The sequence below is a fragment of the Arvicola amphibius genome, chromosome 5, assembly GCF_903992535.2.
Source record: "Arvicola amphibius chromosome 5, mArvAmp1.2, whole genome shotgun sequence".
NCBI lineage: Eukaryota > Metazoa > Chordata > Mammalia > Rodentia > Cricetidae > Arvicola > Arvicola amphibius.
The window spans coordinates 120,919,296-120,940,645 of record NC_052051.1 but is presented as its reverse complement, the minus strand read 5'-3'; the positions used below and the strand labels follow the sequence as shown (position 1 = coordinate 120,940,645).

At 46.3% G+C, this 21,350-nt stretch overlaps 1 protein-coding gene across 7 annotated transcripts in view; it reads left to right on the top strand.

The window, feature by feature from the left end:
- Mcc (MCC regulator of WNT signaling pathway) overlaps positions 1-21,350 on the top strand; it is a 292,443-nt gene that overhangs the window by 243,500 nt on the left and 27,593 nt on the right. For all 7 annotated transcript variants that reach the window (XM_038330393.1, XM_038330388.1, XM_038330391.1 and 4 more), the window contains 6 exons: positions 2,265-2,411; positions 3,478-3,567; positions 4,634-4,782; positions 9,513-9,653; positions 14,414-14,517; positions 18,963-19,146. In XM_038330393.1, the coding sequence (XP_038186321.1) occupies positions 2,265-2,411; positions 3,478-3,567; positions 4,634-4,782; positions 9,513-9,653; positions 14,414-14,517; positions 18,963-19,146 (815 nt within the window). The remainder of the gene's footprint in view (positions 1-2,264; positions 2,412-3,477; positions 3,568-4,633; positions 4,783-9,512; positions 9,654-14,413; positions 14,518-18,962; positions 19,147-21,350) is intronic.

Here is a 21,350-nt window from a genome sequence, read left to right as displayed (position 1 = left end):
TGGTTTGGGTGAAAAGAATAAGATTCTGATTCAAAAAAAACTGAACCAAGCAAGCAAACAAACAAACAAATCAAGATGAGTGGGCTGATTGGTGCTCTAGGAGCAGGCCATTTATGATTTTCTGCTCAGTGTAGACTGGATATAGGTTTTAGAGTGACGTTAACTCTGTTCACTATTCAGGACCTTACAGACTCCACTAGAGAAGCTGCCTGGGCACATGGTGCGAGCATGGGCCCTCCTGCTCTGCCGAGTGGCCTGAAGAGCCTCCACATAGACACTGCCTTTGGTTTGTTAGGGACTGTTGTAAAGAATCTCCCGTCAGGAATTGTGTTTGACTCTGGCAGGCATGTGTCTGTACCCTGTTTTGATGTGACTCAGTCTGCAACATTTTGAGATGGCCCAGTCTGTACCGTGTTTTGGCCCTCTGTCTGTTGTATTGTGAGGACACTGCACATTTCCAGCAAGTCTGAGCTCCTGGAAGCCACAACAAAGCATTAGGCTCTTTTTAATCTGCTTCACTATTGAATACAATTTGCTCCAAGGGAATTTCCTTATTTTGGCTTATAATATGTTGATGAATTATTGAAATTTCAATTACTTTTGGCTCCCAAGATAGCAGAGTAGATACAGCCCAGACATTCAATATGAAAGCTTTCTATAAGAAGCTCTTAGAGAGGGGGGCTGGGTCTCTACTCTCTGTCCTTGCCTGGAAGGGCTGTGGCAGCAACAAGCACAAGGATTTGGCTCAGGTCTGTCTGTCTGTGAAACTATAATGCTTTGTACTCTTGGGTCAGCCATTCAAGGTATGCTTCCCTGACATTCAGCATTCACATCTTTGCATAGCTCATTGGATGTACAGATTCCTGGCTTCATGCAGCACTGATAAATCTGAACCACTGGGACAGGGCTCTACCACCTAGGTTTCTGAATAGCCCTGTAAGGGGGATTTAGTGTACAATAAAGGTTGGGAAACCCTACTCTAAATGTTCATGTGTGTGACTTCTTGGTGACTGAGTTTGATGCTTCATTTGTAAGAACTTTTTCGGGTGCTGCAGCCAACCCGAAGTGTAATAAACCAGGCTTGGTAGTGCTCCCCTGTAATTCTAGTGCTCGAGGGGAAAAGACAGGTAGATCAGAAGTTCAAGATCCTCTTGGCTGCATAAGCAAAGTTTGATAATAGTCCTTGTACTCTGGTGATAAAGGTGTGCCCATAGTTATGAGAAAGGTAGCAACTGTCCCGTTTACTGGAGTGTTTCTCCCCTTAGTGGTCACAGAGCAGTAACTACAGATGAGTGAGATTTAGATACCCATTGTGGTGTTAGTGTGCCATATTTTATTTATTTTTTATTTTATCGTATGGCTGCTTTGCATGTGTGGCTGTGCATCACATGTGTGACTGATGCCTATGTAGGCTAGATCAGGGTATCTGGTCCCCAGGGAACTGAATAGTTATGAGCCTCCAAGTGGGTGCTTCAGATTGAGCCCTGGTCTTCTGGAAGAGCAGTCAGTGCTCTTATCCACCAAGATTTTATGCTTCCGCTACTTAGATGCTCCTTCCCACTGTACCAGGCTAGCCTTGGCTATCTGGTGGGAAGCTGCTGGTAGCCTCACTGCCACTCCATCCTGGCCCCACTACTCTCCCAGAGCCCCTGTCTCTAATAACAGTTTGTCCAGCACTGCATACCTTCTAGACACTGTGCATGTAGTTCTATTCCCCGACCGCACCCTACCCCAGCCATGCTCTGCTAGGCCCACCCCTGACATGCTCTCCTTTGGGGCCCACTGGAGCGCAGTTCTCCTATCACATACATACCTCTTTATACTCTCTGGAGTAACTTCAGGTGGAAGTACAGTCTTTCCAAGTTCTGCTGCCATAGAGCACTTGAGGATAGTGTTTCCAGCATTTGTGAGTATGTGTTAAGACTCTTGTTCTCTATCCATGTGAGCTCTGAGTTTCCTAAGACTGGAGATCACGTCCTCATCTGAACTGCCCACTGCAGCATCAGGAGCTTCTCTGCTATCTGAGCGAGCACTCCTTAACGGTGCGCCTCCTCCTGGACTGGAGCATGCTTCGCTTAGTTCGCATATTCTCCCTCCTGCTTGTGAGTTACAGATGATCGGCCAGCTCCACTTAGTGATATAGTGGCTTCAGTGGACTTGACCAGCTGAGCATCACAGTTGGAAACTTTGCCATTGACTGTCCGGCTCTTTTGCCCTTTAACCTGGGAAACCACCAACTCGGTCTAAAGGGGTTCTGGTTTCAGGTCCGAGAGCTCCAGACTCGACTGCAGAGTGTCCAGGCCACTGGACCTTCTAGCCCTGGTCGCCTTACTTCTGCCAATCGCCCGATCAACCCCAGCACCGGAGAGCTAAGCACCAGCAGTAGCAGCAATGACATCCCCATTGCCAAGGTGAGCTCCTGGTGATGAGTCTGGTGGGTTGGAAGACTTCTTATCTGGAAATCCCCGCTTCGGCTGAGTCCAGCTGTGGCCCAGCCCACCATTTTGCAGGCAGACCAGTCAATGTACATACCCTAGGGGCTTCCCCTGGGACTGAGTGTCAACTCTCCCAAACCAAGCTGCAGGCCGAGATAACCCACTAATAGGTTTAAGTCTCTCTCAACAGCAACATGTATAGCAGCTCTCATTAATCAGCCTGCTGGAAAATGTCAGAGCCGACAAGCCTTTGTGGGGAGTTTTGTCCAGTGCGACCCCGCAGTGGATGGGCACTTGTTTTCAAGGAGCTAAGGTTCAGCCTTAGGGGACCCTGAGTGATGAAGCAGTAATTTCCACCCTCAGAAGACTGATAGCCATGCCAGAAAAAGGAAAACATTACAGAGCTAAGTGTGGAATTGCATGTCTATAATTCCAGCCAGGAGGCAGAGGCAGGAGGATCACTTGAGTTCTAGGCCGTCCAGGGATACTTAGTGAGGCACTGTCACAAAAAAAGAAAAGAAAAGAAATACTTAAAAAAAAAAAAAGCAAAACAGAAACACTTATTCTCTGTCACAGCACACAATGCTTTTGTACAGTCTGCTAAAAAGAACCTGTCACATGGTATAAATGGCAGACGTCTTCCTGCCTGGCGGCCCTGAGAGCCTCCACAGTGAAGCGGTTTCTCATCCTTTGAGTTTAGTAAGTTAGGTGAAACCAGTGTTTCTCAACCACACTAAGGAAGACTTTGAACGGTTACTACGTGAGTGCTCCTGGCATCTTGAGGCTGGAGTCTAGCAATGCTGCACAGTAGCCTACAGGGGGCAGAACCGTCTCCCGTCCCCAGGTTGTCCAGCCCCAAATGTGCTGAGTTTGAGAAGAAGCCCCATTCTAAGTTTATGGTTGCAAGGTTGAACAGATGAATTGTTTTGAAGGGTTTTGCTGAATTACTGTAGTTGACGTGGTAACAATTGTGTAAGCATGGACTGAACTTACGTGGGGGAGTGAGGTGGACTTTCCGATATTTTTATTTTATTTTTTTAAGATTGCCGAGAGAGTGAAGCTATCAAAGACAAGATCTGAATCATCGTCATCTGATCGGCCAGTTCTGGGGTCAGAAATCAGTAGCATTGGGGTGAGTGTTGGCAAGGGGTAAGGAAAGAAAGAACCCAATACAGCCACATAGACCATGGCTCCTAGAGGACAGAAATACTGTTTTTCACTTCCAATTTATCAGTTAATTATATAATAAATCAGGGGCACCGTGAAATATGCTAAGTCTCTAAATGGTGAATTGCTACTTCAGTTTTAAGGGAGATAATCTCTTCCTATCCCCACCCTCCAACTCCCACACATGTAAAATCTTCCAAAAAAGAGATAACATGCATTTACTTACTGGTGATGCCAATGAATGTCTTGAAGTATCTGCTTCTTATCACCTTGCCCCACAGAGACCCTGAGAGTTGCAAAACTCCCAAAGAACTGTGTCTCTGCACAAACATTTGGAAGGGAACACACTGTCCAGGGAGGGCGGATGCTGTCTTTGAAGTGTGGCCCGAAGCTAGCAGAGAATGGACAGGACCTGCCTGCCCAGTATGCGAGTCTTCATGGGTAGAGCCTGTAGCCTCCAGGGAGTAAGACGGATGGCTGGGGCACTGAGTATGGTTTCTGATATGGTGAAGCTGGGAGAACTAGCTGTTTGATCCTAGGCCAAGAGGAGAGAACAGAAAACAAAACAAAAAACCCAAACACTCACTTTCATTTCCTAATTTGAAGTTTTACATGGAGCAAAAATCACGTGCATTCAGATTCTATGTCAAAACCAAACTGTGAGGATAAAGGGAAGAGCCTCTCTTTTGGCCCACCGTCACCAGAGACTATGGTGTGTCAGGAGTCTAGGGTAAGAGAAGGAAGCCCAGACTGTATCTAACTTCCAGGATTATCAGGACTCTAAGAGGACTGATCTTCTTCCCTTGCTTGTTGATTCCCAGCATCACTGACTGAGGAGGTGCAGCTCTGAGCCCATTGTGTTTCCTATAATACGTTCACACTCACAGCTGAGACCCACGAGACTCAGAAAAGTATCCGTCTCCTAGTGCCAAATTCTTGAAGACTCTTACGTTGTTGTATGTGTGAGTTGTGCCTGGGGACCACTGTTTCTGACCTGGCATCTCTGTAGGCAACTATGTTCATTTGCACAGGTTTCCAGCAGCGTGGCGGAACACCTGGCCCACTCTCTTCAGGACTGCTCCAACATCCAGGAAATTTTCCAAACACTCTACTCACACGGATCTGCCATCTCCGAAAGCAAGATTCGAGAGTTTGAGGTGGAAACAGAACGGCTGAATAGGTGAGAGCAATGTGATGTATTTCACTGGGGGTTGGGGTGGGAGCTGTCGTCATTCCCCACCCCAACCCCACCGCCACTTTGTTTCTAAAAGTTCATCCCAATTGTCTTGTGAACTTTGACCTGCAGTGAGATGGCAAGGCTGGGGGGACTGGGATGGAGGCGTGCTCCTGGCAGTCAGGGTCAACTGCAGTGCCGGGGCCTCATGCTTAGGAAGGTTCCACAGATACATCCTGCCCAACTCTGCTGTTATTATTCTTAATCTTTAATAATTTAGGAACAAGAGGCGCCACCTTCTCATTTCACTCTGGAACTTGTGAAGTACTTAGTGAGTCCGGTGAGCAATCCATAGAGAATGCCCAGTTGGTCATAGACGGCCGCCAAGTGTATGGGCTTGTGCTGCACAGAGAGTGTCAGCGGGAAGTCCTGGAATGTTGAGTCAGGATCTGGGGCTGCTTGTGTTTGCCAGAAGGAGCAAAGGCAGTGTTCTGGAACCATTTTTGGCATTGGCCTCACATGTTGGTCTAATTCTTTGCTTTCTCTGAGCAATTCTCTGCTGATTTTTTTTTATGCTCAAGCATAAGTAGGATGTCCCTACATCCTGTCCTAACTGGATTTGGAGTTTACCATATAGTAGCTTCATAGATTCTTCCCGATTCTCTTGCTATAGACAGTTGTAGTATGTATTCGTGCCTCTTGGCAAAGACAAGCTTGAGTGTAATCTCAGAGATGAGGCAGCTACTTCAAAAGCTAAGAAGTACCATAGCCAAACCCACTAACCTCCCTGACTCAGACTCTATGCCATGATAGCAGAATGGCCTGTAGTACAGTCTCCAAGAATGATGTGGCTGCCTTGACTTAGCAGCCTTTAGTGAGCACAGGATGAGCTTGGAAGGCGCATGAGCTAATCAAGAAGGAATGTGGACATTAATTCCCATCTACCATTGCTGAATTCCATTCGTCTTGTGTGTGGCAAAATGGGATAACTCAAACTAGCTTGTTACTCCTCCCTGATATGAAGCTGTTTTAGTTCTGGAGAACAAAGGAAATGTGGTGATCTAGGCCATTTTAAAGATCATTTTCTTGAATTAATGTACACATGTCTATGTCTGTGTGCATATGAGCACGTGAGTACAAGGGACCTGTGGAGGTCAGAGGCATCAGATCTTCCTGTGAAGCAAGAGTTACAGGTGCTAGGAGTCAAACTTGGATCCTCTGTAAGATCAGTATGTACTTTTAACTGCTGAACCATCTCTCTAGCCCCATCTATTTTATACCTTGATATTAAAAGATTTCCATATTAAATCCAAAGTCCTTTACAATGGCAATCCTGATGATCATCTAGAAACAAGGCAGAAGCACTTTTCTCCACTAGCCTGGAAATGCTTAGACCTGAATGAGATATGCCCTTTGTGATTGAATGAAGCCATATGCCTTCGGGGCCCGATGCCCACAAGCCTTCAGCCTTGGTTGAAGATCTCTGGGATTTCAAAGGTCTGCTTTGTTGCTGAACGTGGGGGAGGCACATTTCTTCTCAGTAATACACTCCTAAGAGAGAACAAAGAATTGGTACTATTTAGTCCCTAAAGCTCAGGTTATGCCTTCAGCAGCACAATGGGTGCTCACAGAAAACCTCTTAATGTTCAACTTGTGAGGATAAGGCTAGTCTCTTGCAAATAAAGAAAATGAAGGCTTTGAAGTTGAAAGTGAAGCGCTGAAATCCAGAGCAGTTATTTAACAAAGGCAGCAAGCATTCCAGACCCTGCCCTTTGCCCTCGTCCTGTTGTCCTGGAACCTGGAGCTTCCTAGAAATACTGTCCTAATGACTGTTATTTGATTGTCTCAACATTAAAGGCCTAATACTATTTATTTTTTTAAAAAAAATGCTGGCCTTTGATTCAGATTTCCTTGGAGTAGGGGAACATACTTACTCAAACCTGTGCTTACACATGTTACACGTTCGTGTTAAGCACCTCCTGTGTACTAGAGTGTGTGACATGAAAAGCAAATCAAAACAGAGAAGGCTCTAACCTCATGAGGTTTATATTCTGTTAGTAAATCTAGATGCAACACAGCAGAAGAAACCCCACCAAAAAGACGTCTCTGGGACCCCGAAAGAATCAAGAGTTATTTCTTTGTTACTCTTGTCACTCTGGGTGCTGGAGGTTAAAGCCATGACCTTGTAAAAGTTTTCCAAAAATTTTACCACTGAGCTATGTCCCTTACCTGAGGTTGGTCCTTGACATGTGGCCTGGTGAGGTGTCTTTAAAGATGTCTTGAGGTTTTAAGGACAAAAGAGCAACGATGCCAGGCCGGAAGAGTCATAACCTCCGGGCTGGACAAAGGGGATGTAAAGGAGGAACCCTACAAAGGGTGGGATTGATGCAGACCAAGGGTGTGCAGGAAACAAGTGGGCACCAGACAGTGCCTGGCATAAATGCAGATTCGAATTCCATAGCGGATTTTACTCTTTAGCCTAAATATAGTTGGAAAGCGTTTCTAACAGGAAGATCACAATGTGTTCTCCCTTCTGGAGCTTAGAGGTAAAGGATAGCAAGAGTAGGAACAGATAGAGATAGCTGGGATGGGCCAGGAGGCACAGAACACAATGGGTTCAGAATATGAGAAGCCTCAGCCACATCAGGTCTGGCTGAAAGGAAGAGTCTTGGGGATGCTCCCGTGAGAGCTCGTGATATTATATGAAGAGCTGTGGTAACTTCCATTGTGGGGAAGGTGAAGGGGAGAAGGTCAAAGAAAAATAAGTAACCCCTTCAGTGTTAAATTGGAGGCAGTGTGTGACCCCCCCCCCCCCATGGAAATGCCAGGAGGCAGCTGATGTGTGGGACTGACACTCAGAAGGAGGTGTGTGCTAGAAAGGATGGGACGCCATAGGAACAGAAATGCCTCTAGGAGTCAGATTGGCTAGAACCACCCCTAAGCAGAGTGTTGGCAGGAGATGGGATTCCCAAGCCTCAGCCCCAAGGAAACACCGACCTCACAGCCTTTATATTCAGATACCAGCAGGGTGTTCTGACCTGAGCAAGGGAGGCATTTCAGGCAGGGAGTTTCCTTTCAGTCACAAGGAGATCAGCACTGGAGTAAACGGCTTCTAATTAGCAGGGACCACAATACTTTCTAAATTGTAAATGAGAGAGTGGGGACCACTGGAAGAAGCCAAACAAAGAAAAGTGGAAAAGCACGTGTTTCTGATACCTCCCCCATTATGGCGCGTAGAGTCTTCATTGCTCTCCCAGCAGAGATGTCCCCTATAGGCAACTCCATGCTGCCCTAAAATTTATGCTCAAGGCCAGTGGCTTTCACACCTCACACTCAGGAGTCTCTTGCACTTTCTGAGGTAAACCTCAAGTCTTTTAAAGACTTGCCACAATGGGAGAGTGGGTTCTGTGGAAAATGAGTGACCATACCCAGATGTCTTAGGACAGGAAATGGATCCGCTGCAGGATTTACATTTGTTTTTCTGACTTTTCCTCAAACTCATTGCTTGGAGTACACAGTTCTGATATAAACCTTAACGATCTTCCTGCTTGATTGTACCAGTCACTGGTGGTGTTGGACATCACTCTTGAATGCCCTTTGGTCTTGGTCATGGTCACGGGCCCCAGTAGACACTCTTTTCTTTCCAGCCAGGCAGTTCCCAAATAACGAGTACAGACACAGGGCTAGGTGAAAATGAGGCTGTGTACCAGTCTAACTTGTCATTGTTGTCGTCTTTTGATTTTTGAGTCTGAGTCTCTCTACATAGCCATGGCTGTCATGAAACTCATTACGTGGAGCAGTTGGCCTTGAACCCATAGAGACCCACCTACCTTTTGGGTGCGGGGATTAAAGATGGGCACCACCACTCTCAACCCTTAGTTTTTACTTTTGATCCACCCTGAATTTAATGATGGTTTTGTGTCAGTTAATCCTTGCAAAAATGCCCAGCAATGTCACCTTTATGTGTGTGTGGTGTGTATATGAATGAGTTCATGCACATGTGTGTCTGTGGAGGAAAAGATAAACACCCAACCATCTTTCTCAATCACTCTTCCACCTTCTCTTCATGAGGCAGCGTCTCTTACGTGAATCTGGAGCAAGCTTGCCAATTCGGTTAGGCTGTCTGGTGAGCAAACTCCATAGATCCCCTTTCCTTCACCTCCCAGGGCTGGGGTTACAGACCATGCCACTTTGCCTGGCTTTTAAGTGGGTGCTGGGGCGTGAACTCAGCTCTTCATGCTTTCGCCACAAGCGTTTCACTTGACTGGGCTGTGTCTCCAGCCTCCCACATCACCCGTGTGTTTTATATCCATATATATGCCTCTGTGTGTGTTTGTCTGTGTTTTGTGTATACGTTTGTGTGTGTACTCACCTGTGCATGTGTGTAGAAGCCAGATGATGTTCATTGTCTTCCTTTATTCTTTTTCACTTGAGTTTTTGAGATGGGGGCCTCTCAGCAAACCCCGAGTTCACCAATTGGCTAGGCTGGCCGGCCAGCAATCTCTGGGAAGCTGCTTGACTCTGCTCCCCTCATCCCGCCATCACTAGACTTACACACACCGCCATGCCTGTGCAGGGTCTACACAGGCCCTCATGCTCGCATGGCAAGCACTGTATCTGCTGACCCTCCCCTGCCATGTCGTCTTCACATGACTGTCCGGCCTCCTTGCCAGTGGAACAAGGAACATGTCCCATCACAGGCCTGCTGTGTGAAACCAATGTCTTTTTCTTTGTAGCCGCATTGAGCACCTCAAGTCCCAAAATGATCTCCTCACCATAACCCTGGAGGAATGCAAAAGCAATGCCGAGAGAATGAGCATGCTGGTGGGAAAATACGAATCCAATGCCACAGCGCTGAGGCTGGCCTTGCAGTACAGGTAGGAAAGCCAGAGTGCGGAAGACATCCTGGGTGGTCTCTGATTTATTTTTTAAACATGTATTTGTTTATTAATTTATTTCTTGATTTACTGTGTGCATGCATGCGTGAGTAACATACATGCCATGGTGCATGTATAAAAATCAGAAGAGAGCATGCGAATCTGTTCTCTCTTTCCATCATGTGGGTTCCAGGTTTCGAACCCGGGTCACCAGGCTTGGCCAAAGTGCTTTCATCTGCCGAGCCGTCTTACTGTTCTTGCAGCTACATGGTCATGTACACATCTGTAGCAAACTTGAGCATAAAAGTACAAGACAACTTTTTAAAGCTATAAGTAGAGGCTTGGACCTGCAACTATAGAATAGTAATTAGTGCCTCTCGACAATGAGGAGAATCGGACAATAAATACGTTAGTAGTGTTGGTATGACTCTACTAGCCATTGGACTAACGATGAACTTATTTGAGTAATAACACTCAAAATACCAGTGTTTGGGGGTCAGGGAGTTTGCTTTAGCGAGTAAAGACACTTGCCACAAACCTGCTGACCCGAGTTCTGGCCTTGGAACCCACATGGTAGAAGGTAAGAATCCACTCTTGCAAGTTTTCCTCTGACCTCAACACATGCTCTGCTGTGTCCACTCCCACCACACACACACACACACACACACACACACACACACACACAATAAGTATAAAATACAATCCTTATTAAAACTTTGAGCCTCTATATTTTATTCTCATTTGTTCCTTCTGTTCTTTATTTATAATCATATATTTTGCATTATTATAAGCAGCGTGTTGTATTTCTTCAATTTGTTATAGTTTTTCTTTGTTTGCTCTCAGTCCTAGAGATTGAACTCAGGGATTTACACAAACTAGGCAAGTGTTCTCCCGCTGAGCGGTGCTCTAGTCAGAGTCTTTCCTTCCTTCCTTCCTTCCGTCCTTCCTTCCTTCCTTCCTTCCGTCCTTCCTTCTTCCCTCCCTTCCTCCCTCCCTCCCTCCTTTCCTTCCTTCCTTCCTTCCTTCCTTCCTTCCTTCCTTCCTTCCTTCCTCCCTCCCTCCCTCCCTCCATTCATCCCTCCCTCCCTCCCTCCCTCCATTCATCCCTCCCTCCCTCCTTCCCTTTCTCCCTCCATTCATCCCTCCCTTTCTTTTTTTTCTCCTAAGAGACAGGGCTTTACTGTGTAGCCCTGTCTTGGAATTTGCTTTGTAGACCAGGCTGGCCTCAGAATCACAGAGATCCACCTGCCTCTGCCTCTCGAGTTCTGGGATTAAAGGTATGCATTGCCACACCCAGTCTATTTTTATTTTTTAATTACCTTTTTATATTTAAAAACATTTTCATACACTATATTTTGATTGTTTACCCCTCCCAACTCCTCTCAGATCATGTCTTCCTCTTTAACCACCCAACTTTTTGTTCTTTCTCTCTCTTCCCTCCAAAATTCAAAAGCAAAAGCAAAACTCCCCAAAAATAAAAGCCAAAATAAGCAAAAGAGTAGTAAGACAAAACAATGTCTAAACGAAACAAAAGGAAATACCCCCATCAAACATACACAAAAGCCTTGGAGTTTATTTTGTGTCAGCCAGCTACCCCTGGGCATGGTGCCTGCCCTGGAGTGTGGCTGATATACCTACCGAGTGACACTCCACTAGAGAAACTGCTTTTCCTTTAACAGTGGGTATCAGTTGCCGATAGCTTCTTGGTTAGGGATGTGGAGCCCATGTCCACTTCCGCTTTCAGTGTTGGTTGAGAGCCTGTCTGGCTTTAATCTGTGAAGGTCTCACATGGGCCTGGCCTAGTTTTTAAATACTCCTAATAGTCTACATTGATTGTGGATGGCTGAATCCCTTGCAGATTATATGCCTTTAACTTTGCTTGTTTTTCTAAAAGACCTTTGAATACATCAGACATTAATATAATTCAACAGTAAATAGCCTAACATAGGTAAGACTTTTAGTCTTTTGAATAATTTCCTTGGGATAAAGCTCCTGAAGCAGGAATTATAGGTCCCAGAAGACATGAGTAGCCTCATGGCTCTTCAGGCATGCCACCCATTGGCTTCCTTTAAAAATAAGCCAGTTTGTTAAAGGCTTAGCGGGCACATACCTTTATCTCAGCACTTAGTGGCAGAGGCAAGTCTACATAGCAAATTCTAGGATAGCCAGAGCTACATCGTGAGACTCTGTCTCAAAGAAGAAAGAAAAAAAAAGTGAATTTAAAAGCCTACAGTTAATTATTTATGAGTAATAACACTTTTCCATACTCACCAGTTTTGATATTATTTGTTTGCTTGCTTGTTTTTTAGTTTTTTGAAAATTACGCGTATTTATCGATTTGGGTGATAGGTTTTGCACCTTGGCACACGTAGGAAGGTCAGAGGACAGGGTGATGGGTTTTGCACCATGGCACACATGTGGAGGTCAGAGGACTGTTTGGAGAAGTCAGTTCCACTCCCGGGTCCCGAGGTGAAAGGTTGTCAGGCTTGGTGGGAAGTACCTTTACTCACTGATCAGTTTCTCTGGCTCAATTTCTCATGTTTAAATCTCTCCCTTTTTAAGGTTATGAAACTCTTTGTTGCTGTTTTCTACTAGAGTTTGTTAGTGTTACCTCATAAGCTGGTTGCCAAAGTCAGAGTAGATGATGGTATCTTATTCTTGGTACCTTTTACCAATGTTATTTGTGTAAGACAATGTTGGTATAGTCTTAAGAAACTATTGTTGCTTCAAAAACAAAGTCAGCCACCATAGTGAGACCAAAACAGGAGAGCGGTCATACTGATTTTCAGGTTCCCAAGCAAACCACGAGCTCTTCAACAGCCTTCAATATGGACCATCCACCGCCTTTGGTCGTAGAGGGCTGCACACAAGCACATCCTAAAGGATGAACTAGCCCGGCATCTTCTGCCTGGGTGTCTTTGTAGGGCGCTGCCAGCATTGCCAACTGGTGGGCTGACCCTCTTCTTTAACTCCTGGGGAAGGGCGATGAACTTGAAAACAACCAAAAACAGATGGTGCCCCAGCTGAATGGAGATAAAGCAATATTTCCCTTCTTCAGCTTGGAGAAACTCATCACGAAGCCTTGCTGCGGCTAGTCTCTTGTCCTGACCACAAGAGTGTCAGGTCTGTGTGTTCTGTCTGCCTCCTGTCTAGACATAGGTCTGTGTGTATTACAGCACAGTGGAAAGGGACCGCTGTGTGTGTGTGTGTGTGTGTGACAGTATCTCTGCCTCAGACTGATGATTGTGCCCTGTCATGCCTAGCAGAGACTGTTAATGTATACTCAGTGGATGATGGGCATGGAGAAGAATGACTTTTTCCTTTTCTTGAACATCTAAGCTCAGACTCATATGCAACCTGACGGCATTTCATGAGGCTTTTGTAGAAGTCTGTATTTGCACTTTCAGGGGTGATATGGCCATTTTTCTGTTTGTGCTCAGTACCGTGGTAACTGGCAACCACATGATGATCGCACATGTAAAATATAGCCACTGAAAGGTTGTTAGAATCTTTCCCTTTGATTTAACTTAAAATAGCTACATATAGTTGTTGGCGGAGGCTGCTCATTCATTTCCCAGCCACCTAGACCTGAAATAACCACACATAAACTGTATTAATTAAAGCACGGCTTGGCCAATCACTTAAGCATATTTCTAGCTAGCACTTGCAACTTAAATTAACCTATTTCTATTGTTTTATATCTTATTATGAGGCTCGTGGCCTACTGGCAAGGTTCCGGCTACCAGCTAGCATCTTTCTCCTCTGGCAACTACGTGACGTCTCCCTGACTCTGCCTATTCTCTCTCCATCTCTGTTGGATTTTCTGCCTAGCTTTACTCTGTTAAGCCATTGACTGAAAGCAGCTTCTTTATTAACCAATGGCAATAAAACATATTCAGAGCATACAAAGGGGAATCCCACATCATATAGCCATTGTCTACTGTACAGTACACATATAGGTAAAAATGATTATCTCCGTAGGGGAGTTTTAATAACTACTGAGGATTGCATGACAGTTATGAGGGTCAGGCATCTGTGGGTGACTTAGCTAGCTTTGCCAAGCCTTTGGCCTCCTGGCCAGTTCCGAAGGTCACGTGACCACGAGGGCTACAATTTCTGAAAGTTTGGCTGGGGTTCTAGGACCTCCTTTCAAGCCGACTCTGTCTGTTCAAAGGCCTCAGTTACCCCTGGCTGCAGGCTAGAAGTCTTAGTTCCACTCCACCTGACTCTCTCCATATGGAGGCCCAGTATGATGGATAGGGGCCCCACTGTCCATCAGAGAAAAATACCCGAGAGAGAAAGGGAAGTGGGGCAATTTGATCAAGATGGAAGTCATGGTGTTTTGAGAGCCTAGTGCTTCCCTAAGTTACAGAGGCTAACCCTGCTAGAGTCCAGGGGCCAGAAGGAGAATATACATTCTGGGATGCAGGCTCAAGAGAGGCTACTGTAGAGATGAAGTACCATATAGGTGTGTCATGTGTTTCTTTCAAGTGGTCATCAAAAGGACAACCAGTTTGACCCTCCCTTTTTTTCTTATGTATTTTTCTAGAACTTAGGGTTTTTTTTTTCTTTTTCTTTTCTTTTTCTTAAAAGGATTGACATAACAGCAAGCGACTAGTATATCCAGGGAGCACTTCTATGTGGACTATTCCTCACTTTATGGGTAGGGAGGCTGAGGCAGGCACCCAGCTGCAGTGGCTCAGTGATGAAGGTGGTCCATTCCTTGCCAGGGCTGATGCCATGCTGTGCTTTTATTGCAGTGAACAGTGCATAGAAGCCTATGAACTCCTACTGGCACTGGCTGAGAGCGAGCAGAGCCTCATCCTGGGGCAATTCCGGGCAGCTGGCGTGGGCTCCTCCCCTGGTAAGTGTCCTCTGAGTTCCCTCTGTGCTACTTCCCATCTTGTCTGCATGGCTGCTGGCATTGTCTCCCAGGAACACGAAATCTGCTTGTCAAGTGTGTTTTCCATTTTCCCTCATGACTGAGTGGGTAAATTGTTTACGTTGAATGAAGCAAGAACTGGAGTGGAAACAGGATCACAGACAAGTTAAAACAAACAAGCTCTCTTAGGAAATGGATTCTCCTGGGCTGACGGTAGGAGCAGAGGGAGTGGGGATCACAGTGCTGTTAAATGGACCAGCACATGCAATAAGGAGAAAGGGCATGTAGGCTTCTTCACGATGTCACTAAAGCTCAGCCACTAACAGCGCAGGGCCTGCCCTGGTGTGAGGAGACCACACAGTACAATGCTGGAGAGGAAGGAAGCTTGCTGTCCCCTTAGTGTGCCCTGGACACAAGCTCACCTATGCGTTGTAGGAGTGGCCTTCTGGGAGATGTAATAACAAGACAATAAACTCAAATGAGCCGCTGTTCCCCAAATCTTCCAAGGCAGGCAATAAGGGCAGGCCAGGTGTCCCCATGTATGGCCCCCAGGCTGTCAGGAAGTTGCTCTGAGCTGGAAGCTAGAAGAGGGGAGAGGTAATAGGCGGACAGCTGTTAATGGCCATGCGCTTCCTGTTGGCCTTCTTTCTCCAGGACACAATACCACAGAGGCTACTCCCCAGACTCCTTCTGAGTGAACTCCCCATCCCTACCACCTCTCTATTGCCACATTTATAAGGACAGTCGGGATTTTCCTCCCTTGGTTTTGATGCCCTCAGGGATCAGCATCAAACCTGAAGATGAGAAGAAGCTGAGCAGTCCTGTCCTTTCTTATACCCAGGCTTTCTAAGAAGAGAGCACTCATCCTTGGGATTGGTGGCCACCCTTCATTCCTCCGCTCCACCCTCTGGTTCCATCCCCACTGCCTGGCCCAGCCCAGAAACAGAAACTCTGCCAACATTTCCATTAGAAACCTCATTTTTTTCAGGTCTTTTAACTGAACCATAAAATTTTACTCCTCATATGAAACAGATCCTAAAATGATCTTGGCTTGCTGTCAAGTTTTTTTTTTAATATGTATTAAGAAAACCATCAATTAAAGGAGAGAAAAAAAATCAACCATGTTCTAGTTTGTATCACAAGATGTCTTAACCTATTTCCATGAGCAAAAAGCATCTTTATTAGGCCTACACGGGACAGTTACTTGGTAGGAGTTGAAAGGGCTTAAACAAATCAACATTTAAACCATTTGCAATAATAATGAAGTGTTCATGTCTCCCTTATCCCAGGTAACTCCTGTATGCATTTAGACGAAGATACCATGCCTACTTTAGAACAGAGTACAGAGAACAGTTCAGCTGGTGAGGTGTATGTAAAATTCCTAGTGGAAAAAAGAAACGTGGCGAAAATGGCTGAAAATCAGTGTGTGGGATCTATTCTCAGTACGGGAACCACGCCATACTGAAGAGTGTTCTCCCTATTATTATCCGCATTATTCTCCATAGTGCTAAGCAGTGCCTAATTTTCATAGCTGCTGACAGTGGCAGTTGGTCCGTCCCTCTGCCCATCGTGCTGCATAAGCAAGAGCTAGTTTGTGGCATTCTACTCACAGTGTCAATTACTGTGGTTGCCTTTGTTTGTTATGGATTGCACAGGCACTCATTGTGTTCATTCCAGAAGGTTTAGCCCAGTGGTTCTCAAACTGAGCCTCGGGAAACCGAAGGAGTGTCTTTGGGGCTCAGCAGTGGGCACGAAGGGTAAAGGAGCCGAATGTAGCCCAGCCTCTACCACTGCACCCAACCACATTTATGTTTCTAATGTTCACTATCCAGAGTTTCATGAGGAAAACACAGATCTGTGCTGGATGGATAGCAAGCCAGCGGTTTGTTTGGCAGCCACAGTTTTTGTATGGTTTTGAAGCCTTTATTCTTTTTTTTTTTTTTTTTTTTTTTTTTGGTTTTTCGAGACAGGGTTTCTCTGTGGCTTTGGAGCCTGTCCTGGAACTAGCTCTTGTAGACCAGGCTGGTCTCGAACTCACAGAGATCCGCCTGCCTCTGCCTCCCGAGTGCTGGGATTAAAGGCGTGCGCCACCACCGCCCGGCTGAAGCCTTTATTCTTTAGAGTACTGTCTTAGTCACTGTTCTGTTGCTGTGAAGAGACACCATGACCAAGGCAACTCTGAGGAAAGATAGCATTTGATTTGGGGCTGCCTGTACAGGTTCAGAGGTTCAGTCATTGTCATCATGGTGGGGAGCGTGGTGACACACATGGCACTGGAGCAGTAACTGAGAGACACATCCTGATCCCAAAGAGACAGGGGTGTAGGGGGAAGGAAAGAAGGAGAGGAGAGAGAGACTGGGTACACTGGGCCTGGCTTGGATCTTTGAAGCCTCAAATTACCCCCCCCCCCCACCACCGCCCCAGCAACAAGGTCAAGCTTCCTAATCTTTTTAATCCTTTCAAGTAATGCCACTCCTATTTAAATGCATGCACCTATGGGTGCCATTCTTATTCAGACGACCGGCAAGTAGATTTCAGTTCCCAGGAAAGGTGAGAGGAAGTGCATAGATGTCCCATGCAGGTGTATGCCTAGCCTTCTCCATTATAAATGACATATACCAGAGTCTTTGTTGTCTGAAGTTCCTGGTGTCTATTAGAGCTTACTCTCTGTTGGAAACTCCTTGGGTGTGGCAAGTGAACAATGATGAGAACCCACCACCATAGCATCATATGTAGTTTGTGCTGGAGCTGCCATCTTGTGAAGACTCTTTAAGCTGTGCCTTCTCATTCCTTTCCATTCCTTTCTTACTCTTCTCTCCCAATCCTTAAGAGCCACTATTTTTGTTTCTTTTTCGTTTCCATTCATCCATCCCTCTCTCTCTCTTTCTCTCTCTTTCCCTCCCTCCCTCCCTCCCTCCCTCCCTCCCTCCCTCCCTCCCTCCCTCCCTCCCTCCTTCCTTCCTTCCAAGTTCTAAGAGTCAAACCCCAGTGCCTTTTACCAAATAGGCAAGTGATCTGCCTTTGAACTTTTTTGTGTGTGTTTGTGGACAGTATATGTACAGGTTCCTATGAGTGGGTACATGCACTTGCATGGATGGGCATGCATGCATTTGTGTGTGTGCAAGTGGAAACCAGAGGTCAAGGTCAGAGTTAAGTGTCACCACCTAACATGTTCTCCTGATTAATTAATGTTTCAGATAGGATCTCACTATATAGCCCTTGGGTGGCATGGAACTTGCTATGTAGACCAGCTTGAACTCAAGAAGAGATTGGCCTGTCTCTGCCTCTGCCTCCCTAGTTGTAGACTTAAAAGCACATATCACCACCTCATATTTGGAGTGGGGGGCATAGGCTGACTGTCCATCAACCACTGGGAATCTGCCTCTCTCCTCTCCAGCTCCTCTTTGGTGCTGGAATTACAGATGTGTGCCACTACACCCAGCTTTTACAAGGTCACTGATTATTTAAAGTCATACCCTCATGCTTGCATGGCAGGTTCTTGACTGATAAGGTCATCTTCGAAACCCCACTGAGCTTTGTAATGTCCCCATAGTTCTATCTTTTCCATCACAGTTTTAAAAGCCACACCGAGAACGTGACTATCTTGAGCAGGGACCAACTTCATTATCTTGGCTTTATACTTCCTGTACTCCTGTGTCCTGGCCTAGCCCTGTCAGCTCAGCTTCTGGAGCCATCTGAGTCAGCCCGCTCGACCAGGCCAAGAGGAACAGTATCGATACAGAAAATGCTCCAATTTCAGCTTGAACTACTTGTCGTGTCCCTGTTGCCCTGCATGTGACTCTGACAGTGTTGTTGGTGGGTGGCAATGTGGCATTGTGTCCCAGTTCCTCCCTGCCCTCACTCCTAAAGCTCCCCTGCACAGGAGACATGTGCCTAAGCAGGAACAGATGCAGCAGCTTAGAAATGTGGGAAGTTAACTCGATGCTGATGGTGGAGATCATACTGTGTAGCATAATTAAGGAGGTCCACAAGGGCCCAGAATAAAAGAAAGCAAGTATTTATTTATTTAGGGGAAAAAACTCACAATAAGGGTAGAGAGCTGTGGGCCTCTGTGGGCAATGGTAGCTGTGAACCGAATTCCGACAACCAGCCAAGAGGGAGCAAGGTGCGAGAAGGCTTCCTGTCTGTGCTTATAGTACCTCAGACCACACCCTTGAGGACCAGTATCCAAGAGGCTATTGGCTGAATAAATTCCTACAACACCACTGTCCATGAGAACTATGGCACCCACTCAGAGGAACGCCTTCCCACCCCTCTCAGTTCCCCCACTAGCCCAGCCTGCAGGCCTCCTCAGCCCTCCCTATACATCCCATCCTCAGTAACTGAGAACCAATTACAGGAGCATAACCTGGGCCTTCCTGACTCCTTCCTGCATCCATTAACCCATTGGCTTCTCTGTGCTGTAGGAGACCAGTCAGGGGACGAGAATATCACGCAGATGCTCAAGCGGGCTCACGACTGCCGGAAGACTGCGGAGAATGCCGCCAAAGCCCTGCTGATGAAGCTGGATGGCAGCTGCGGGGGAGCCTTCGCAGTGGCCGGCTGCAGCGTCCAGCCCTGGGAGAGCCTGTCCTCCAACAGCCATACCAGGTACTACTAGGTGTTCTTCCCTGGGACTCCTCTGCCTGGGGCGGGCTTCTCACGCGTCCACTGTGGGGGACTGTGTGGCTGGGATAAGGCAGGGTTGCTTCATGCTCACAGTCTGTTCTATCCTAGGAGATATCTGAGGAGGGCTGGAAGGTTATTATGCCCATGTGGAAAGAACGGTCCAGGGAGACAGGGCTGTCAACTGTAGAAAGTCGAATGTGCACAGGCACGTTGTGAATGATAGAGATGGCAAATGAGCCTACTCTCTGCCTGGTGCTCGTCTCTCTGTCCTATTTCCTTAGTAGTCTCTGTTTCCAGGAATTACCTGGAGGGGCTACGGCCCACTGCTTAGACCCGGTCTACCTGGGTCTCGTTTCAGATCCCACTATCTCTCCTTGCACCTCTGTCCTTGAAAAGCTCTTCTATGGTAAGAGGCTGGCCTCTCATCTCGTTCCTCAAGTGCAGATGTATTTACCGCACCTCCTAGGCGGGCACTTGATCGTGAACCTGAGGTCAGATCTACCATCTCTGAATAAGTGGGCTCTTAGCAGCAATGAAGAAGTCAGCAAAGAGAGCAGCGGAGACTCTAAGCAATGTCACTGGTGCAGCTGATCTTCTGGGTGGGAGTAGGTGCAGCTGATCTTCCTGGGTGGGAGTAGGACACTGGAATGAAGTCCCTGGTAGCTTGTTTATCATTTCTTGTCACCAAACTCTAGCGGCTGTAATGCACTCCTTCCCCTTACACGCCCGTTCTCAGACTAGAATGCGGTTGTTAGATTCTTATTGGACGTTCAGATATGGAAAGCCGAGGGTGAGTCACCCCATTTTCACAGGTGAGAACACTTTGACTTAGAGATGTGTAAGTGACTTGCCTGCCAAGAGGGAAATCTAGAACTTCAGCAGCAAGCACAATATTCCTCCCACTCCGCAACATTAGATCTCATTCATTATAAAACAGTCTGCTTACATACAAGTGGCGAGAGCTTCATACAGATCAGTGGGATGCCCAATGCTAAAGCAAAAGGACCGATGTTCTCTTGGTGCCTGAAAGCAATTTGATGTTTCTCTCTCCCCCTGTAGGGAACCAACCACTTGCTTCAATTTATCTGTATTCATAGACTAAACCCCATGCCCCCAGAGAAAATACAGTCTCAATCCCACACTTGGTCAGCAGCCTACAAACACAAGGGGCTTATTTCTTCCACGCTTAAGCAGCAATTGTCTTATTTGGCAGCACATAGATTATAATTTTTCCTTTAAAACCATATTCTTCTGTTTTTAAATAAGAAGCCTGTGCCCCTTTCCATGATGTCCGCAGGTACTTATAATCTATAATTTCCATGTTTGAGTAGATATTCAGTGCTCAGCTTGTCAGTGAGAGTCTTCTGTTGAATCAGTGAATGTTAAGAGTTGGGTTAACAGGAAATGTCTTGCTTAATTGTCAAAGTGAGGACAATTCTCTAGCCTTCTGAGGGAGAACTGATCTTGAATACTTGTTACAGGAGATGTTTAAAGTATAGGTAAGCTTGATTGTTAGACTATTTTCTTAAGAAATTGAATTGTTGATCTTGTAATTCTCTAGGTTGAGAGAAAGTCAGACACAGACTCAGCTTTCAAGAATGAGCTCACTAAAGACTGGCCATGTGGGGCCATGAACAGGCTCAGTGGCTAAAGCCCTGCAGAAGCATGAGGACCCAGGTTCACACCAGAGTTCATTAAGATGCCGAGCAAGCATGAAGCCTGCCCAGGATCCTTGTGCTCAGGAGATAGGGACAGGTCAAGGAAGATGCCCACACACATGCCAACATGCTCATCCCCACACATGTGTGTGAGAGAGGACAGAGGGGTTCTTTAACAAATTTTAGTTTCAAATGAATCTTCCATCAAACATGGGTTTTTAACTCTGATTCCACTAAAATGTCACTTCCCCCCTGCCCTTGTCACAGCAGTTCAGAACCTGTACAGAAGAACACACAGGGCATTCATGTGGCTCTTTATAACCATAAAACAGAAACAGTTGGATTATCTTATGCTAAACGTAGGTTTGGAACAAAGCTCCTAGCCATCAGCTTACAATAGTCTCAGTAGTTTTATTTATAGGTGTTGGAATTCTGGCTCAAGCACTGTCCTAGGAAAATGGAGCTTTCTGAGCCAGAGCTTTGTGTGGCCCAGGACACCCCTTCCCTCCCACTGTGACCACCTGGTAA